Genomic DNA, 20,647 nt, shown 5'->3' on the forward strand with positions numbered 1-20,647 from the left:
TTTGTACTTCAATAATAAATTAAGAAAATGAAAGGAAAACTGTGCAACAAGTAGCCTAGTATGCAGAGTTTCGGTTCATTTTTTGCTGCGCGAAAGGAAACAGACGGCAGAAAGCGGCATCCTATTTTTCTTTAGGCTTATTTTACAAAAGCACAAAGATTTGTTTTTATTGTGAATGTACACAAATAAAGGCAAACCTTTTACAATTCCGATTATCTGAAAAAATAGGTTAAATAATTAAATGACTTTTAAACCATTTAACTGATTGTATTAATCGGTCAAAATTCTTACGGTCGATTAACCGGTTAAACGGTTAAAATGAACATCCCTACACTGGAGTAAAGGCTGCTGAAAAATCAGCTTTGCCATCACAGAAATAAATTACACTTTAAAATATATTCATATAGAAAACTGTTCTTATAAAATAGTAATAACATTTCACAATATTACTGTTTTTACTGTATTTTTTGATAAAATAAATGCAGCCTTTCTAAGCATAAGAGACTCCTTTAAAGGGGTCATATGATGCTGCTAAAAAGAACATTATTTTGTGTATTTGGGGCCTAGAGTGAGCGATGGCGGGCGGGCTTGAGAACTTGCTTGCAACCATACGTGACAACCCCGGGCTGGACTCCGCTTCGTCCACGGTGAAAGCCGATCCGGCGATCCACAGCGCAAAGTTGTTGTATTTCCTCAGCGACCAGCACGGATCAGCTCTAGGCATGACGAAGCGGATATCGTCCTCTTTGCAAAGGCCAAACAAAGTAGTTTCGCTTTCACAACGAAACACACAGCGCCTTCACGACATGGAGGCGGCAACAACAATACTACAGCGAGAATAAAAGTTACGCCTTCTTTCTTTGCGTGAACATTTGGGCGGCGTTATGCAAATCTTCCCACATAGTGACATAGAGATGTGGGGGCAAGTTAGAACGAGCCGTTTTAGGTATAGGCGTGGCTGACTCTTAACTTTTATAAAGAATATCTCTTTGGATTTGAGACTTTAGTCTCTGCAACTTAACAGATCTTCTTTATGCACCAAGAGCTTGTAACACTCCAAAGAGAAAAGAAAAATTGAAATTGCATCATATGACCCCTTTAAAATAACTGCATCTGATTTGCTGCTTTAAAAAACATGTATTATAATTATCAATTTTAAAAACAGTTGTCCTGCTTAATATTTTTGTGGAAACCGTGTTTTTTTAGTTAGAACGAGCCGTTTTAGGTATAGGCGTGGCTGACTCTTAACTTTTATAAAGAATATCTCTTTGGATTTGAGACTTTAGTCTCTGCAACTTAACAGATCTTCTTTATGCACCAAGAGCTTGTAACACTCCAAAGAGAAAAGAAAAATTGAAATTGCATCATATGACCCCTTTAAAAAACATTAACAAATCTTACAGACCCCAAAACTCTGATTTGAGTCAGACTAAAACTTTTATATGAAATTTCAAAACAGAAAAAATACGGTTTCAGTCAAACTGAAATTGAACAATATTTGGTTTTGTTTGATGGGCTAAACAGCAAGTAAATGGATATTCAAGATATTCACCAGTGATATTTACCATATTCGCCAGTGCAACTGTATAGTTGGCTTGTTTTTAACTCTGTGCCTGTGAAACTACAGTATGAGTACTTTTGGACAGACTAAACCATTCATAGAGACTTCTCTGGCATTATTTGAAATGTAATGTTTAGTCTGGTATGATCAATTTCAGATTCACCTGCCTCTAAACAGCACATAAGAGCAGGTTTCTTCCTGTCTAAGGGGGTTGTTCCTGGCCAGAATAAGCTGTAAAGTGGACCAGTCAAAATACTGCCTCAGCAAGACTCACTTAATGCTTCAATGAACAAGAGGCAGCATTACGGAGTATGCACTCAAAGTAGTATAGACATTAGTATGCAATTTGCAGATTTCTCTAAAAATGGCAGTGTGCAGACAAGAACGATATGCAATAGCTGTTTTACAAGACATAACTGGGGTAAACAAAAGATGCTATGATATCTGGTACATAATTCATGTACAAGATGTAATTTACACAAGTAGGATGTTTTCCTGAATCAACATTCTTTACAGGAACGAGTCCAATCAATCCAGTATTCCCCTGCTAATTTTAGGCATTCGTTTAGCATTAGGGAAAGAGTGAGGTCTATAATCGACTGAAAGGAATGTTGTTCCAAGGACAAAGGAAGTCCGTCCAGGAACATGACACACTCATCGTAAGTAGAACAAATATTTAAGTGTTTGAGTTATGATAAAGCCAGCAACCACAGATTAAACATTACAGTGTGTTAACATGCTATACATTTCCTTAGATTGTTTGCAGTTTTGTGACAATTAATAACTGATCATTGATAACTTGCTTTATAATGAACTCATGCCAAGTTTATCCCGTCAAAAAACCTGTGGCAGTTCACCAAAAAACGAAAATTCTCAAAGTATTTCCTCACCTCTAACATTTCAATAAAAATATCTTCATTTATGCTTCTTAGATGAATGAGTCACATGGTTGTGGACCAACATTGGTTGAGTAAATGAAAGAATTTTCTATTTTTGGGTGAACTATCCCTTTAAGCTAATATTTTTTTGCCATTTCTAAGAACTGATTTTAATAGATATCTTACCAAAATATAAAAATAAAAAATTGCCCACACCTGCTTGGTTTCTTCCCCAGTGAAACACATGGTTTATCAGAATGTCAGAGCTGCAATGTTCCATGTAATGAACGTGAATGGGGACCTAGAACCGTTAAGCACCCAAAATAACAATAAAAAAAAAATCACCATAAAGCTTAATAAGTGTAATCCATACGAATCTTACACTACATTCCAGGTTTTTAAAAACCATATAACAGCATAGTGCGAGAAATTAAAATTTCAATTCTGACGGATAATCTTGCTTGACAGCCATGGTCACTTATTCACTTTCAATATATGGAAAAGAGCAGCAGGACATTCTTCTAAACATCTTCATTTATGTCCCACAGAAAAAAAGTTGGTTAAAAGTCACATACTGTAGGTGGGGAAAGGCATACAGGCAAAGAAAATGAAACTTTGAACACTAACATGTGTGCAAAATGAACAAGTCCTGTTATCCCCAATCCACTATAACAGTTTATTTCTCTTCCTCATTTCCACTTCCAAATTCTCATCCATCGCTTGTTACTTCCCTCATCACTCTCCTCCCTATAATCTCTCCTGACTCCAGTCTTTCGCCGTGTACCGTTAGCTTTACTGATTGTGTGCCGGTCGTCAATAAGAACATGTCCCATGGTGAACATCTCAGGCTTGGGCTCTGAAAGCTAAACCACCGGAGTAGGTGCAGCACGGCTTCACTTAAATAGGAGATGACAATCATTCTGCACTCTATAGTAGATGCCCGTTTTCCCCTAGCAGCTGCAAATTGGCCAAATCTGCACCTCGGCAAACTAGCCTCAGCTCAGGGCGTCCCGAGAGAGCATCGGGCTATTTCACCACGAAAAACGAATGTGAGGGAGGAAAGGATGGAGGAGAGGAAAAGAACAGAAGGAATGTGCTGTCTGATTTGTCAACCCTGACAACACATTTGCTTCCCCCCTTTGTAAACAACTAGCCACCTACAAAGCCTAGAGAGGTTTAGGGGGGAAACAGGAAATGAAAACGAGGCAGACGGCTCAACCAAGGACACACACAGATACACTCGTCTCACTACACTGACATTTTGGGAGAGTTTTGGGTGCCTTGATGATGCGATCGTGTTGACATGCACGTTGCTAGCCAGATAGCGAGAAATGACTCACAGCGGGGTGATGATGGGGCGGTCGCCACACCGTCTGAGTGGATTTATCATGATGAGTTCTTCTCTCACCTTTGACCCCTGACTTCTGCTGATGACACCGACATCTCACCGGCTGAAAGAAAAAGAATCAAAGCAATAATAATTTGATTTGTACACGTTCTAAAGAAAATGAGTGGTTTGAATATCTCAACCATTCAAAACTTGCACCCAAAAATGCTAGTTTGCAGGGCATTGCTAGTAGAGAGAATCTGACCATTATTGTTTTTTATGACTATACAGAATAACTATACAGAATTTTTATGTTAGCTAATTTTTAAAGTGTTCAGATACGACAATATTAAGAACGGAGTCTAATTAGTTTCATTTTTGACAGACATGACATAACTACAAAAAACTACAATAAACACAATGCATTATTTTTAAAGTATTCAGATATGAAAATATTAGGAACTGATAGTTTAATTGTTTTATTTTTCACAGACATGACATAACAAAAAACTACAATAAATACAATTCATTATGAATTATGAATATTAATACAATTAATAATAATAATTATTATAAGTTTAATAAATTATTCATCATAGATTCCTATTTTTGTCTTATATAAAGTAGTTTTGCAAAGTAGTCTTGCATCCGAAATTTTCTTAGAACCAATAACCATTTTTCCTTGTTTTATTTTTGACACACGACATAAATCATTAAACTATTGTAAAAACAATGCCTTATGAATTATTATTAATAATAACAAATTGTTTAATATATTATTCATAATTATTATTTTTATATTTTTATATTTTTTATATTTATGCACAGTAGTTTTGCAATCTACATTTTCTTGGAATAAATTTAGTTGAATACATTCATAATAAATTATTTATATGCAAAGTAGTCTTGCAATAACCTTTAAAAAATCATTGTATAATAATATTATTAATAATAAAAACAAGAAATTGTTCAATACACTATTCGTAATGACTTATTTTTATATTTTTGTATATTTTTATAATTACGCAAAGTAGTATTGCAATCTAAATTTTCTTAGAACCTATAAACCTTTTTAAAACCATTTAATTGAAAAATTAAAATTAAACTCTGAAATCAGGTTGCTAGTAACAGCACCTCTCCTTAACAAGCCACACAATTTGAGATATCATTCATGGCAGTGGTGAAGTGAGGGAGAGTTTAAATTCCCTAACCAATGTATAAATAATACGGATGCTTGCCTTGAGCAACACTAATAACATACTCTTGTTCTAATGTAAAGAAATCTCAATTGCCTTCATCTTTGCTTTGCAATCAGCATAATGCAAAAGAGGTGAGCAAGTTTACTAGCGCTAATGATATAATTGCTCACAGAAGGTGACTGTAATTGGGATTAAAGGTTAAAGTGCACGTGTTGATTCGCTGTTTTTATGGCTTGGAACGGTGAAGTTAATGAACAATATGAGATGTGGGTTTGTTCTGAGAACATCTCGTCCTGATTTCATCTTACTCATGCAGACATGGAGTTAGCATGACTTTAGCATCTTCCAGCAGACACTGCAGGCTCTGATTAGCCACTCATGTATTATGTATCTTCAATCAATACAAAATGGTCAAAATGAGTGCAAGTGTGAATGTGTCAGGAATGGCGATGGCTCACAGATTGTTGATACTGTTGATGAGTGAGCCGTGTGATGATTTTTTCTTTATTTTTCAGCTCTTCCCTGAGATGTGCCACCTCCTTCATCAGTTCCTCCATCTGACACACAAATACAAAACAAATAATAAAATCAAACACAAAAATATTAAATTGTCATACACAAACCATTTTGAGGCCAAAATGGAAGACTAATTCACCATGGGTTCCCTCTGGAATTCCTAATGGCTTTTTAGAATAGCAGTTTGCAATTTATGAGTATAATAAGGTCTGTGGTAAACATTACTTGAGATATATTAATGTTTCGTTCTACTTCATAAATTACACAGCTCAGATGTGAATTCTGGAACTGTTGTGTGCTTTCAAAACACAAGCTGCTACATTAGGATTCTCATGCATTTATAGTTTTAGCCTTTATGTAGCAACTTGTGCATTTTAACAGCTTCAAAGTTCATGTTTTAAGATATGAATGTGTGTAATTTATGATGTAGAAAAAAACTGGGAAAGTCTCTTCAAGTAAGCATTTAGCATTTGAAAACCACTTTTATAAAAACACATTAGAAATTCCTAAGGGAGCCCATGGCTTGAAAATGCTAATGTTCTTAGTGTGCTAATGTTTTAGGACAACAAGCTGAACAGCTCTATTCAGGTGGGTGTTTATGAGACGTTACAGACCTGCTGGGCTCTGCTGTCATCTTCGCTGGAATCCAAACTCTCTGGAGTAATCTCACCATCATCCATCTACATAAAATGACAATTTATTGTTGAAACACTCATGTTTTCAGCTTCTCAGGTTCTTTTATTCTTTCTCTCTTTTTTTGCCCCTACACACATGCTAAAAGCTGCTCAGAGGGTAACAGCTGGGTTTGCATATGAAAGTGCAAACATGACTCTTCCAGCTGTGTGTGTGTGTGGTACCTGCAGCAGACTCTTGAGTTTGAGCAGCTGTGATTTGACAGACGAGCAGTCTTCCGCCATGTGCTTGAGAGTGAGTTCATGCTGAATTACGGGATGGAGGGGCCGATGGCCTGTACGACAGGGATCGAAATGAAACCCGCCCAGTCTAAAAGACCGATTGAGACAGAGTTCAGATATAGTTTATAGAAAAAATACAAGAAAAAGAAACAAAAATCAGAATTAAAGGGGTTGTATCATGACTTTCTTGATAACTTTCAAAAGTCTAAACTTTCACTCCAGTTCAAAAAGACTGCAAAAACAGCTTCTACCAAACTTCATGATGTCGACCAGAATACACTGACTACTTGACCGTAGACATCAACACTGGCTATTCAAAGTTCAAGAGCTTGGCTTTATTATTTCTAAATCGAGAACCGGTTCCAAATGAAAAAATATCTCTCTCTCTATATATATATTTTTTTTTCATTTGTCAAAAAAAATAAATAAATAAATATATATATATATATATATATATATCTGGCAATTAAAGTATCCTTAATTAAGGTGTTAACAATGTCTCTCATAACGTCATTCTGACTTCTGTTTCATCACTTTGACTAACAGTTTGTGTGGCTATATGTCCCAATCCACACTAACATTCAAAAGTTTGGGGTATTCACATCACATTTTTTAATTAAATTAATACTCTGATTCAGCAAGGATGCTCTAGCAGCAACATTACACACTAAACCTTAAAACTTAAAAAGTGAAATCATAATCAACCACCCCTTTAAATATTTATAATATTTCATAATAGCACTTTTTTACTTTCAAATAAATGCAGCCTTAAGTGAGCATAAGAGACTTCTTTCAAAAGTATTTTAAAAATATTACTGACCCCATACCATTACAACTAAATTACATTAACTATTTGGTGAAAAAAAACGATATTATGTATGTGCCTCAGAGTGAAAGAAATATTAAAAGAGATTTAATATAAACCCTGTATTATAAAATGTACAGTTCTAGTCCTGGATGCTAAATATAATGTGCAACTCAGACTAAAATAAAATGTATAGTAAATATAAAAGTATAAAATTTTTAATTATAAAAATATAAAACCTAACAGCCACTTATGTGAAACACTTGCTCTTGATTCCGGTATGTAACACTCACTTTTCAGAATCCAATCAATTCCTGTTCTACATTTTTGCATCATGTTTAATTAGGAAATACGTATTCCAAGGCATTCACCTGTTGTCATTATGAGCATGATCTGTTCCACTCCATCTCTGCTGTCTTCTCCTCCACTGAGCCGGCCGGCCCCCCCTGTCAGAGCGCTCAAAGTGGGCCATCCCATCTGCATGCACAGAGGGGTCAACAGCAGTCAATGACAAATAAACAAACGCACTGAACAAGCGCACAAAACCCAATTCACTTTAAACCACACAATTCAGTTAGTCTCCAAGAAACGCTCAGAAACAGACACACACTTTTTGGAAAAAGAAGGTCATCTTTCTCTGGGAGGTTGTGCAGTGTCCTTCCAAACGCAGAGCTCTTAGAGTTTCGATACAAAGCACTCACACCGCCTGAGGCGAGATATCAGGGCAAACTTACACTAACACACTCTGAGGCATACAAAATCTCTCTGTCTCACACACACACACACACACAAGCGCTCTCTCAATCTTTCTATACACTTCTAGCACAAAGCAAGACAGCAAGTAGAACAGACAGAAAACTAAGCTCCAAAACAGACCTGCTACACTCCTCTTGTCCTTGCTGTCCGGTTCACTGCCAGAGCCTCAAAAACAGACTCGAAAAACAGTCCAAAACTCACCCACACGAATACAAATGGCCTTACAACAAAAAGCAGAGATGGTCTGTTTTGACTGACACATCCAAAAGAAAAGGTTGAAATACAGCTGGACAAAAATTCCCCAAAGTTAAAAATTCCAAAGTTGTGTGGTGTAGAACTCCAAATAAAGTATGTAGAAAACTTTAAAAAGTTGTGTCAAACTTCCTACAACTTTCTCACTGGCCACCCGAGCATCTGCAAATCCAATAACTTTTCCGCCCTGTTGGAACGTGGGTGTGCGTGTGTAGGAGTTTGTGAGTTCTGGGAACTCCCTGGGAGATTTGACCAGAACCAGACGCATACAGAGACACACAGCTGTAATCCCTGAGCCGTGGGACCTTCAGAAGAGAAGGGGAACTGATGGTAGTGCTCTCGACCGAAGTCGGCACAGCCCTAGGGCAGGGTCTCCACTCTGGTCACAGGAACTAGTGTCAAAACAGCAGGACTTCCTGCCTGCCAAGTGGACGGATCAACCATGGAAGGAATGAAGGAGGGAAGGAGACAGACAGACAGGGAGGGGAGAGACAAGGGGGAGGGGATTCTGAAGTCATCTATTCCCTCCTCTGGCTCTTTCTGGCTCTGCAACCCCCTTCACATGACTGCAGGGCATGATGCCTGGGGTTATAAATACAACACACACACACGCGCATACCACACACATACACAGCACTGTAAAACTGACTGATTCCTACTGATGGCTCAGGCCAAAATACTGAAAGTAAACATGACAAAACTCAAAAGCCAAGCAAAAATACACCAATGCTCATAAGAAACATTTTTTTAAACATCTGAGCTAACAAACAGCTGAAAGAACGGTCCCAAACAAGAAGGGATTGTGCTCGTCATTCCTGCACTCATTCACTGAAATGTCATCTGTGAAGAGTATGTAATGAAGTGTATTGTTTGCCATTTCTAATGTGGAATTTGTCTACGTACACAAGACTTTGGAATCTGCAGAACCCGTAACCACCCTGTGACCTCACTCGCACACTCTAAAATCACACTTTGAGATTGAAGAAAACAGGAAGCGACATTAGGACATTCTCTTCCAAAACTGAGAGTTTATCTGAGAGTCACTCGGTTGACATTCAGTATTCAGGATTTCTGGCAGGGACTGTCTTGAATAGTAACTCATTCATGACAGGCAAGTAACACAGGCACTATTGTATGTCTTTACTGTTATATATTTGAATTTGTTTAACAGTATGTGCCATTACAGGACAGTTAGTGCAATATAGCAATATACACTTCCGTTCAAATGTTTGGGTTCGGTAAGATTTTATGTTTAAGAGTATTTGTGGTTTTCCCAAAAACTTTTTACAGAAAACTAAGCTCCAAAACAGACCTGCTACACTCCTCTTGTCCTTGCTGTCCGGTTCACTGCCAGAGCCTCAAAAACAGACTCGAAAAACAGTCCAAAACTCACCCACACGAATACAAATGGCCTTACAACAAAAAGCAGAGATGGTCTGTTTTGACTGACACATCCAAAAGAAAAGGTTGAAATACAGCTGGACAAAAATTCCCCAAAGTTAAAAATTCCAAAGTTGTGTGGTGTAGAACTCCAAATAAAGTATGTAGAAAACTTTAAAAAGTTGTGTCAAACTTCCTACAACTTTCTCACTGGCCACCCGAGCATCTGCAAATCCAATAACTTTTCCGCCCTGTTGGAACGTGGGTGTGCGTGTGTAGGAGTTTGTGAGTTCTGGGAACTCCCTGGGAGATTTGACCAGAACCAGACGCATACAGAGACACACAGCTGTAATCCCTGAGCCGTGGGGCCATCAGGAGAGAAGGGGAGCTGATGGTGGTGCTCTCAGCCGAAGTCGCCACAGCCCTCGGGCAGGGTCTCCCCTCTGGTCACGGGAACTAGCGTCAAAACAGCAGGCCTTCCTGCCTGCCAAGTGGACGGATCGACCATGGAAGGAATGAAGGAGGGAAGGAGACAGACCGACGGGGAGGGGAGAGACAAGGGGGCGGGGGGTCTTAAGTCATCTATTCCCTCCTCTAACTCTTTCTGGCTCTGCAACCCCTCTCACATGACTGCATGGCATGATGCCCGGGGCTATAAATACAACACACACATACCACACACATACACAGCAGTGTAAAACTGACTGATTCCTGCTGATGGCACAGACCAAAACACTGAACGTAAACATGACGCGAAATTCAAGCAAACACAGACGCTCAAAATAATTTTTTTTTTAACATGAGACAAACAGCTGAAAGAACGGTCCCAAACAGGAATCATTCTTGTACTCATTCATTTAAATGTCATTTGTAAAGTGTATGTACGAAGTCTTTTGTTAGCCATCTCTAATGTGGAATTAGTCTACGTACACAAGACTCTGGAATCTGCAGAACCCGTAACCACCCTGTGACCTCACTCGCACACTCTAAAAATCACACTCTGAGAGTGAAGAAAACAGGAAGCCACGCTAGGACATTCCCTTCCAGAACTAAGAGAGTCGCATGGATGATTCAGTTGACATTCAGTATTCCTGGCAGGGGCTGTCTTCAATAGCAAACTCATTCATGATAGGCTAGTAACACAGGCACTATTGTTTGTTTTTACTGTTATACACTTGCATTTGTTCAACAGCATGTGCCATTACAGGACAGTAAGTACAATATAACAATATACACTTCCGTTCGAATGTTTGGGCTTAGTAAGATTTTATATGTTTTTGAAAGAAGTTCTCTTATGTTCACCAAGGCTGCATTTATTTGATTAAAAATACAGTAAAAACAGCAATATTGTGAAATATTAAATTTTTAACAGGTTTCTATTTTAATTTAATTGAAATATCAAAACGTAAGGTATTCCTCTGATGGAAAAGCTGAATTTTCAGCAACACTCACGATCCTTCAGAAATAATTCAAATATGCTGGTTCCGAAAAAACATTTCTTATTATTATCAATGTTAAAAATAGCTGTGTGTGGAAACCATGACAGTTTTCTGTGACTCTTTGATTAATAGAGAGAGAACATGAAAAGAACAGGATTTATGCAAAACAAAATCTTTTGTAATATTACTATTGTCTTTAGTGTCACTTTTGATCAATTGAATGTTTACTTGCAGAATAAAAGTATTCATTTTTTTTAAAGAAAACAAAACTGAACGAAAGTGTATAAGGTTACATTAATAACTAATTTAATCTTGTTTTACTGTATTTGACAAAGTCAAGCAGTGTTCTTCAGCATAACTTGCAAAACTATTTTAGAAATGTTTCTAATTCTTGATAATTATTATATATGCATTTTATGACCTCAAATTAATTAATTGACTAAATTAAACATTTATACAGTAAAAAATTTATGTCACATTACAGCACTAATGAATGAACTGCACAGAAGTCAAAAGGTGACTAAAAATGAAGAAAAACTTAAAATAGTTGTACGTTCATATGAAATAGTTATTTTGAGCTACTATTTTAGATTATTTTACTATTAGGTTTTGCTGGGGGGAACATATTTACTAAGCTTTAACTCATAATTCATCCATCAAACATATCAAAAACTAAAGCTCCAAACAACAGCCAGCAGTCATGTAATAAATAATCCAGAAAAAGCACTTCTCTCACTGTCTTGAAAAATAATACATAACATAAAATAACGCAAGCTATTGGAAAATAAGTCCTGGGTTAGCCAGCCATGTCTCTACAACTTTACATTCCACAAAACATGAATTCAAATACAAAATGACATACTGAATCCACCTGAATTATATACTGATAAACTGAATTCAATGTCTTCTTCATCACATTTAATTCATTAAAATCACACTGAGCTGCAGGAAACTCTGACATGGCCATCTGTACAAAAGTCATTCACATTCAAAATAGTGATTATCACTCGCACTTGGCAGTGATCAATCAACATGATGCAATCTGATCAGCTATTATTATTTTTCCAAATGGAAGATGAATTAATAAATCAAAGATAAACACAAGGATGATTATATTACAAATTCAATTAAAGTGGACTATTGTGGTTATAAAGGTAAATAGTTGATGGTAAATTCCTGTATTGGTGTTCAAAACAATAAGAGAGACATTCATTTATTTAGTAATTTATTAACCAGATCTACAAGTTTTGAGAGAACGGTGATGCAGAGATGATTCTATTAAAGGGGTCATATGATGTTGCTAAAATGAACATTATTTTGTGTATTTGGTGTAATGAAATGTGTTTATGAGGTTTAAGGTTCAAAAAAACACATTATTTTCCACATACTATACATTATTGTTTCTCCTCTATGCCCCGCCTTTCTGAAACGCCTCGATTTTTACAAAGCTCATCGTTCTGAAAAGCGAGCTGTCTTTGGGCGCACGCACGGCATCCGGTGAGTGAGGTGTGTACGCACTGTGTACTCTGGCGTAGTTTACGCAAGCGCCGGAAGTGATCTCTCGCGCATCAGCCCTGCCTACATCTTGGATGCCCTAGGGGTAAGCAGATAAACATAAAATTTTCATTTTTGGGTGAACTATCCCTTTAACTTTGCAACTTTAGGGATCTTATCTATTCACGAACAGCTTGTAACACTCCAAAGAGAAAGGAAAACTTGAAATCGCATCATATGACCCCTTTAAACTTTCCATATTTGTAAGCACTTTAGATGTCAAATAAGAAGGCAGTTTTGGCTTAGTGAATGATTGCTGGTTATACTACTCAATTACACTGTATGTGTGTGTGTGTGTGTGTACTAACCATGGAGTAAGGCCCCGTCCTCTGGCAGATCCACATCAAGCATGAGGTCATCATCTTCCAGATCACATGAGCCAGTGTTATCCAAGTTGTTCAGAATGTCCTGTGCATGAGAAACAACCAATGAGAGAGAGACAGTGTGTGAAATAGAGATGGAAAACTGCATTACGTTTACCAAAAAAGGCCTTTGTGGAAATTCACTCGCACTGTTTACGTAAGGACGATCACATAAAGAAAGGGAATACATAGATAGAGCCACTAGATGCTACATGAAAACAAACAAAACGTTTTTCGCTTCACATGAAGAACATATATATAAAAACGTCAACTTTTCAGGCCATCTGATTATTTGAAAACGCAAAAGCACGCCAAGGTGAAAATCAATATGCCTCAACAAAACCTCAATTTGTCCTCCGACAGAAAATGAAAGAGGACATTTCAAGCTGTGTGGCAGACGCACAAGGGCAGTTATCAGCTATTAGGGCGCTTTTTAATGCATTTTAAAGCGATTCTGAACATCAAGCCTGGCACGGAGAGTTCAAAAGAAAATAAGCTCTTTGAAAAAAGATGTTCTCCACATTTCTATGTGCTAAAATATTGGTAAGAAATACCATAAAACAAGGCCTCACGGCTTAGCCTTGATTTGCACCAAGCAAAGAAATTACTCTGATGTGACTCATCTTAAAAGAGTCTTTCTCAAGAACCGCTCTGAATTGATTTTGAGGTTGGGAGTAAAACTTGAATGCAGGAGTGAGTCTTAAAGACCTGGACCCAATTGAAAGGATATTTAGCTCATTTATTTCATGATTCATCATTTCCAAAACATACAAAAAATACTGCATATTACTATCATTTATCTACAGTCATTTAACCATTTGTTTGCATGGAGAACAAAATTGCTTCTTTGTGATAAATTTACATAAATTGGACTTCTGGAAGCAGGTCTTGAAAACAATTGTTTTTTAATTAGTCACTTGACATTTAACAAATGCTTAACATTGCACTAATTGCAGGGACATTTACTATAAATCAATGTGGGGTTAAGTGTCTTGTTCAAAGGTACAATCCTGGTAATAATTCTTGGTACCCCTTCAGCTAAACCCTACTGTGGTTTATCAGAAGATTCATTAAAAAGATTTTACACTATGGAATGATTCATTCAAAAATCAGACATTGCTACTTATGTCATTAAACTGTTTAAAGACAGCTAAGGCAGAGTCATGATTTTCAAAGTTTAATGACTTTATAATGACTACTTCTGCCTTTTTATCCCACAAAATGGCTGGAAGACATTTAAATGTAGTGCATGAATCTTGTAGACCACACTTTTTGTCATTCTGCTGCTTAAGAGTCCTGGTCATCATTCATTTTCATTTTTTTTTTTTTATAATAGCCAGGATATTCCTTAAGAAAAATCTTCTTTCGTGTTCCACAGAAAAAAGAAATGATGTGTGGAGTAAATGATGACAGAATTTTCATTTCTTGCTGAACTATCGCTTCAAGCTATGTTAAATACATGGGCTTTTCTAAATGGGGGGATTTCTTGCAAAAATAACAGTACATTATGAAACTTCCTGCATAATTTCCCATATTTCATATACAGCAGGCAGCTGGGGAAAGAACCACAGTACAAATATGCTCTCAGCATACTTTAGAAAACATTATCAATCATGCAACTGCGATATATTCACAGAACAAAAATGTCTCTTCAAGTCATCTAAGCTGACAAGATGTGCTTCAACCCCATCTATCATATAAATATGTACTACTTAAAGACAGGCCCCTTTCCTGGACATTAATACATACACACACACAACGTACTGTCTTACAAGTGTACACGAAATGTGTATTCAAAGCAGCCAGAGTTCATACACTTCACCTACACACACACGTAGTCTCTCGTGTCCCTCTCTCTCTGACTCTCTCCATGTATAAAGGAGCTTAGTCACGGCAGGTTGCTTCAGAGGAAATGACATTTCACTGCGCCGGGTGGCAGCTTAGACACGCAGCCCAAGCCCCATCAACACTCTCCTCCTGCGCTGAAAGAGCCGGAATAACGCAGCCCATTTCACATAGGCCTGCGCGAATCAGCCGGGAAGATCGGATTAAAGGTCTCTTTAGAGCCGGACCGATACAGACAGAACCTCAGATAACATTTAAGAAAGGTCCTATCGGACAAGCACAGAATCCTGATCACATTTCACACAATCGGAGTGGTGCGCTCGTGAGTGATATATTTGGCGGGATCAAAAGGAATGTGTTTGAATTCCTTAATCATTCATATTACATACAGGACACAATTACTCAGACACCTACAGATATACTTTGAACCGAGCCAAACTTTCAATGGTAATTTAAAAAGAGGTCAATGTGTATGTAATTCTAAACAAATATATATATATATATATATTCCAAATCACAATAATCAAATACGGTTTTGATGATAATTAAATTTTAAACGATAATACTAACCGTCAGGGCATTTTATCGTGATTTATCGTGAAACCAGTAATCGTTCCATCCCTAATTAAGTATATTTATTTTGTAGGCAGTGTGTGTTTTTAAGAATGAAGAAACAAACAACATGTTTATGGATCAAAACACTTTGTAAAAATTCATATTTACTGCATTATAAAATATAATCCGTTCAAATAGTTACAAATGTCATGAAACTTTGATTCATGTATTTTTACAAGAATATTCATATTAGAATGTTGAATGAATTAGTGATGTTTTTAATGTGTACTTTTTATTGTAAATAATAAACTGTTATGCATGTTTCATAATTAAATATTAAATACAGTTTAGATCTCTTTCCCCAGCAAACACTGGCGTCAAATTTTTAGTACCATGCATTCAGAACACCACCATCACCTCAGAATGGAAAAAATGTGAAAAAAGTCCACGCTTCATCACTGCCTGAGACTAAACAGCTTTTCATCTTTCAGTTTGTGTTCATGTCACCGTGAATATGTGCATTAGATTCGATTTCACATACTGGTAGTGCCACACAGAGCTCTGCCAAGCACTTGCACACAAAACACAGGCTCCGAGACAGTGCGGTGCATGGCTGTGTGCAAGAAAAGGCTCTCAAAAGCCATTAGGAATCGCAGGTCTCAAGGAGATTAAGCAAAATAAGAAAGAGTCAATAAACCAGTTAGCCTAATAAATTAAGAGCTGATTAGAGATGTTAAATATTTATTAAAATTATACAAATCCTGTTTACAGTATTAGTAAGGTTAGCAAATGGTACAGGCTTAAACAATGCTCTATAAATCTCAGCTAATTAATGCTGAAACAGCAGCAGATAAAAGCATGTCTCAGAATCACTTACTGTGTTAAAAACAAAGGCTTCTGCACCTAGATCATTTAGCAGCTAATGAATTGGCCTTTAATTGCCTCCTGCAAGACAGACTGTATTTAGAACAAACAAACAACTCTTAAAAGAGCCTAAAACGGGATGTGCTTTGTAGAAGTCAACATAGGGATAAAACACACAAAACACACAAGTATACAATGTAAGGAAAGAAACAATATCTTGTGTCTCTTGAATCCATACTGCCCCCTTGTGGCCCTAAGTACAAAATTTTAATAGCAATGCATTTTACAAAGAAAAAAATATTTTCTGACAAAAAAAGCAAAGCATAAAAAAATTTCAGCATGTCTCACCCTAGTTAATGATTTTGTCAACTGCACCCAACATTTAAAATCATATTATATTGAAATGGATTTCATTGCACTAATAACTTTTTCCCATTTAATAAAAAAAGTTATTAATATAAAAAAACATTAATGTTATAAAAATGTTTTAATATTAATATTAAAAAGTGTTATACTTAGCAGTGTATCACAAACCTGTTACTGCACGATTACCACAATACAATGAAGGTAACATTCCTTAAAGGGGTCATACTTTGTAACTTTGCAGATCTTTTTTATGCTCAAACAACAACATTAGACTAACTGAAGCATAATAGGACCCCTTTAACAGAACAATTTAACAATAAGTTAATATCAATATTACCAACTAACATTTGGTCCCACACTAACTAGCCTATAATATGTGACAGTTTAATTTAGGCAAAATCTACAGCCCTGTTACTCAATTTGACATGTTTATTGTTTATTTATATGTATTTATTATATTTATATTTTAATAGGAATATATATATATATATATATATATATATATATATAAACAATATATAAAAACCATTTTTTATACATTTTAATAAATTTAATTATGAAGTTTATATGGTATAGAAAATACAAAATAACTTAATTCCACAAAACACAGCATTAAATTGAATTTAGACCTAAACTAAACCAAACTTTTAAACTCAAACCTCCTTCTTATACATTGCAAGTTGTAACCTGCGAATAAAGATTGGCATTACATCACCTGCTGAGGGTAAGAGCAGACGAGCTCTAAATAAAGCCCAGCCTCTGTTTCAGTATCCATTAGAGCAGAGGAATCAAACTAAAGATAGACACAGCTCAAGGAGCTAAAGGAGATCCACAGCTGTCAGGAGATCGAATTAATCATTCAATTACTGTGCATGTGACTGCCCCTGATTTCCATGAGGTTTAGCAAAGACACTTCCTTAAGATCCAGGAAAAGTTATGCATCAAACTTACTTTACTTTATGTTTAGTGACAAGCACCACAAACAAGAAACACTTGTAAAATGATTTTTGCAGTACCTACAGTAGACCACAAGATGTCACTTAAAGCCCAGCTCAATCTGAAACACAGTCCATTACGTAAACTGAATTCCTCCTCCACTCCATACAACTACATCAGAGAAACAACCCACTCAAATATGATAACAATGACTCCGCTGCACTCAAATGTATATATGCTGCGATTACAATGTCTGAAGCCAGAGTCGAGTCGGCATGTCTGTGTGTGTGGGTGCATTTGTGTATCTGCTACAGGAGAAGACTGGTATTTCAAATCTGATTACTGTTTCAAATCCAGCCTCTTTTTCTGCATTCCACTGAGCCAATCTGACATCAGGAATCAGAACACAAAAACAGGAAAATTAGGAAAAATGCCACAGCCTGCTTCACTGGGATCAAAAGCTGCCAGGTTAAGTGGCACCGTTCTGCATTCCCACCCGATCAGGGGCTTTGGAAACAGCAGAGATAGAACAGGACCTCTGTTCAGAACGGCGGGACCCGAAGTCAGACTCCTGCAGAGTCACGAGTAAGAGCCACAGAGACTAATCCCTAATTAGCAAAGAGAGAATTAGCAGGATAGGGACAGAGAGATCCCGTCACACACACACACACACACACACACACACACAAGTGCACATACTAACCAGCAACAAGTAGCACAGGGTTTATCAAAACGCACAGCAGAGGAAAGGTTACGAACACCCACAGAGTATGGAAGAGAACAGCCTTCTGAAAGTCTTGCAGAAGCCACATTCAGTCACACTGTTGCATTACAGTTTCATAATGTGAGAATAGTTTAGGTGTGGTTAAAGGGGTCATATGATGCGATTTCAATTTTTCCTTTCTCTTTGGAGTGTTACAAGCTCTTGGTGCATAAAGAAGATCTGTAAAGTTGCAAAGACTAAAGTCTCAAATCCAAAGAGATATTCTTTATAAAAGTTCAGAGTCAGCCACACCTACCTAAAACGGCTCGTTCTAACACACCCCACATGTCTACGTCACGATGTGAGAAGATTTGCATAACGCCGCCCAAACGTTGTATGTGGAAAATAATGTGTTTTTTTTTACTTTAAACCGCATAAACACATTTCATTACACCAAATACACAAAATAATGTTCTTTTTAGCAGCATCATATGACCCCTTTAAAGGTGGGCTGGTAACGGAAGGTCCAAATAATTATTACTATTATTAGTTTTATTATTAGCAGTCAAAAACATGGCATTACCATTAACATGGTATTAAAATATTATTTAAAATAATAATAATAAATTAGCAAGAACAACCATATCAAACAATCATTTTTATTATTATTATTATTATTATTATAAGCAAAAACAAAATAACTGTTATTATCTGCAACATCAAAAACAAAATCATAATAATATTGTTATTAGCAACAACAAAAATCAATTATTATTAAAATGTTACTAGTTATCTTTATTCACTATATATTCACCATTTCTTTATATAATTTATTGGTAATTTTCTTAAATATATTTAAATGCACATTACTTACTGCACATTGGAGCTTGTAGAAAAGTGTATGCTAAATGCATAAATGTAATTTAAATGTAAATAATAATAATAATTATTATTATTATTATTATTATACTAATAATAAATGAGTAAGAACAACCATATCAAACAATATTTTATATTTTATTATTATTATAAACAAAAACAAAATAACTTATTACCTGCAACAAAAATAAAATCATACATACTGTTATTGTTATTAGCAACTACAAAAATATAATTATTTAAAAAATTACTAATTCTCTTTATTCACTACATTTTTTATACGATTTATTCTTAATTATGTGCACTGTATTTAAATGTTTCATGTACATTAGAGCTTGTAGAAAAACGTATGCTAAATGCAAAAATGTAAATCTCAGGTTTTGACATCACTACACCATAGTTCCATCACAGTACTTTTTCTAAGGGTAGTTCAAACTCATTTTGGGAGGGTATGAGTATACTCACAATGCTGTTGAGGTCTGACTCATAACTGCTGCAACGGTGTATGTGTGTGTGGTGCCCCAGCGGCTCCATGCCCTCCTCATCCCACATGTATGTTCCTCCAGAGCTGTTAGAAGGGGAGAGCTCCAGAGAGGAGGTCGCATGACGATCCACGTCAGGGGACATGAGCGGCGGCCCATGGAGCGGACCACCCATTAAATCTGCCTTGCCACCTGAGAAGAGACGTAGTATAACACAGCATAAACACTGCATGCTTGACACAATAGGACAATATTATCAACGCTGTACTTTTTGTCACATAAGCGCAATAATTAGATGAAAACTATTTAGCTATACCCGCCAGACCAATCCCAGTCCAGTCCATGGTCTCTTTTAAGAGGCCCTGCAGGCGTGTTTGGGTGGGTGTGGCCACAGGATATTTGTTTTGAGGGATGCCATTCTGCAACTGATCCCCTAGATTGGCAAAGTCATCTAGAAACTCCTCACTGGTGTCATTCCTCTCCAGAGAAGACGCAGAGGAGAGAGACATGTCCTCCATTCCCTCCCCAGTGTAGCGGAGGTTCCCATCCAGCCCTAGCTCTGTCACAGGCTCCTCTGGGGAATCTGATGCCTTTTCACATATACAAAAAGAAAATAAAACTATTAAACTGCAATGCAGTCATGTTTTGATAGTTTGACTTCTCTGTGGTGGCACCAAAATACCCTTTTTGCTCCAGTAGAGCTACTAATAGCTATGCAAATTTATTAAAATTAGAACAGGAACATTGACTGAATATAAAACATGTTTCATATATGACAATGATTTGAGACACAATAATAAGCAATAAATCATTAGACAACAAAAAATATATACTATAAATATATACTAGGCCTGGGCGATAAAACGGTATCAATATTTATCGACGGTACACCATCTTCGATAACAATATAAAAAATGTTCGATATAGTGCACGATATAGGCACGTGCTATGAGTGACGCAGACAGCACACACAAACACATGCTGAAATGAATGCTGTGCCTGCCTGTGATGAGGAGATTGTGAATAAAAAAATGAATATTAGTTGAATTTAAAATAAACATTTGCATTTGAATG

The 20,647-nt window shown here is 36.6% G+C and overlaps 1 protein-coding gene across 1 annotated transcript in view; it reads right to left on the reverse strand.

Annotated features, from left to right (window-relative positions):
- Positions 1-20,647, reverse strand: part of LOC107721703 (serine-rich coiled-coil domain-containing protein 2-like) — a gene marked incomplete at its 5' end in the record, with an annotated part of 37,417 nt that overhangs the window by 13,290 nt on the left and 3,480 nt on the right. Inside the window, 8 exons of the mRNA XM_016529842.1 lie at positions 3,780-3,890; positions 5,424-5,522; positions 6,096-6,161; positions 6,339-6,483; positions 7,572-7,677; positions 12,890-12,989; positions 19,557-19,765; positions 19,890-20,163. Coding sequence (XP_016385328.1) covers positions 3,780-3,890; positions 5,424-5,522; positions 6,096-6,161; positions 6,339-6,483; positions 7,572-7,677; positions 12,890-12,989; positions 19,557-19,765; positions 19,890-20,163 — 1,110 coding nt within the window. The remainder of the gene's footprint in view (positions 1-3,779; positions 3,891-5,423; positions 5,523-6,095; positions 6,162-6,338; positions 6,484-7,571; positions 7,678-12,889; positions 12,990-19,556; positions 19,766-19,889; positions 20,164-20,647) is intronic.

This window comes from Sinocyclocheilus rhinocerous, unplaced genomic scaffold, assembly GCF_001515625.1.
Source record: "Sinocyclocheilus rhinocerous isolate Xijiao unplaced genomic scaffold, SAMN03320098_v1.1 scaffold432, whole genome shotgun sequence".
NCBI lineage: Eukaryota > Metazoa > Chordata > Actinopteri > Cypriniformes > Cyprinidae > Sinocyclocheilus > Sinocyclocheilus rhinocerous.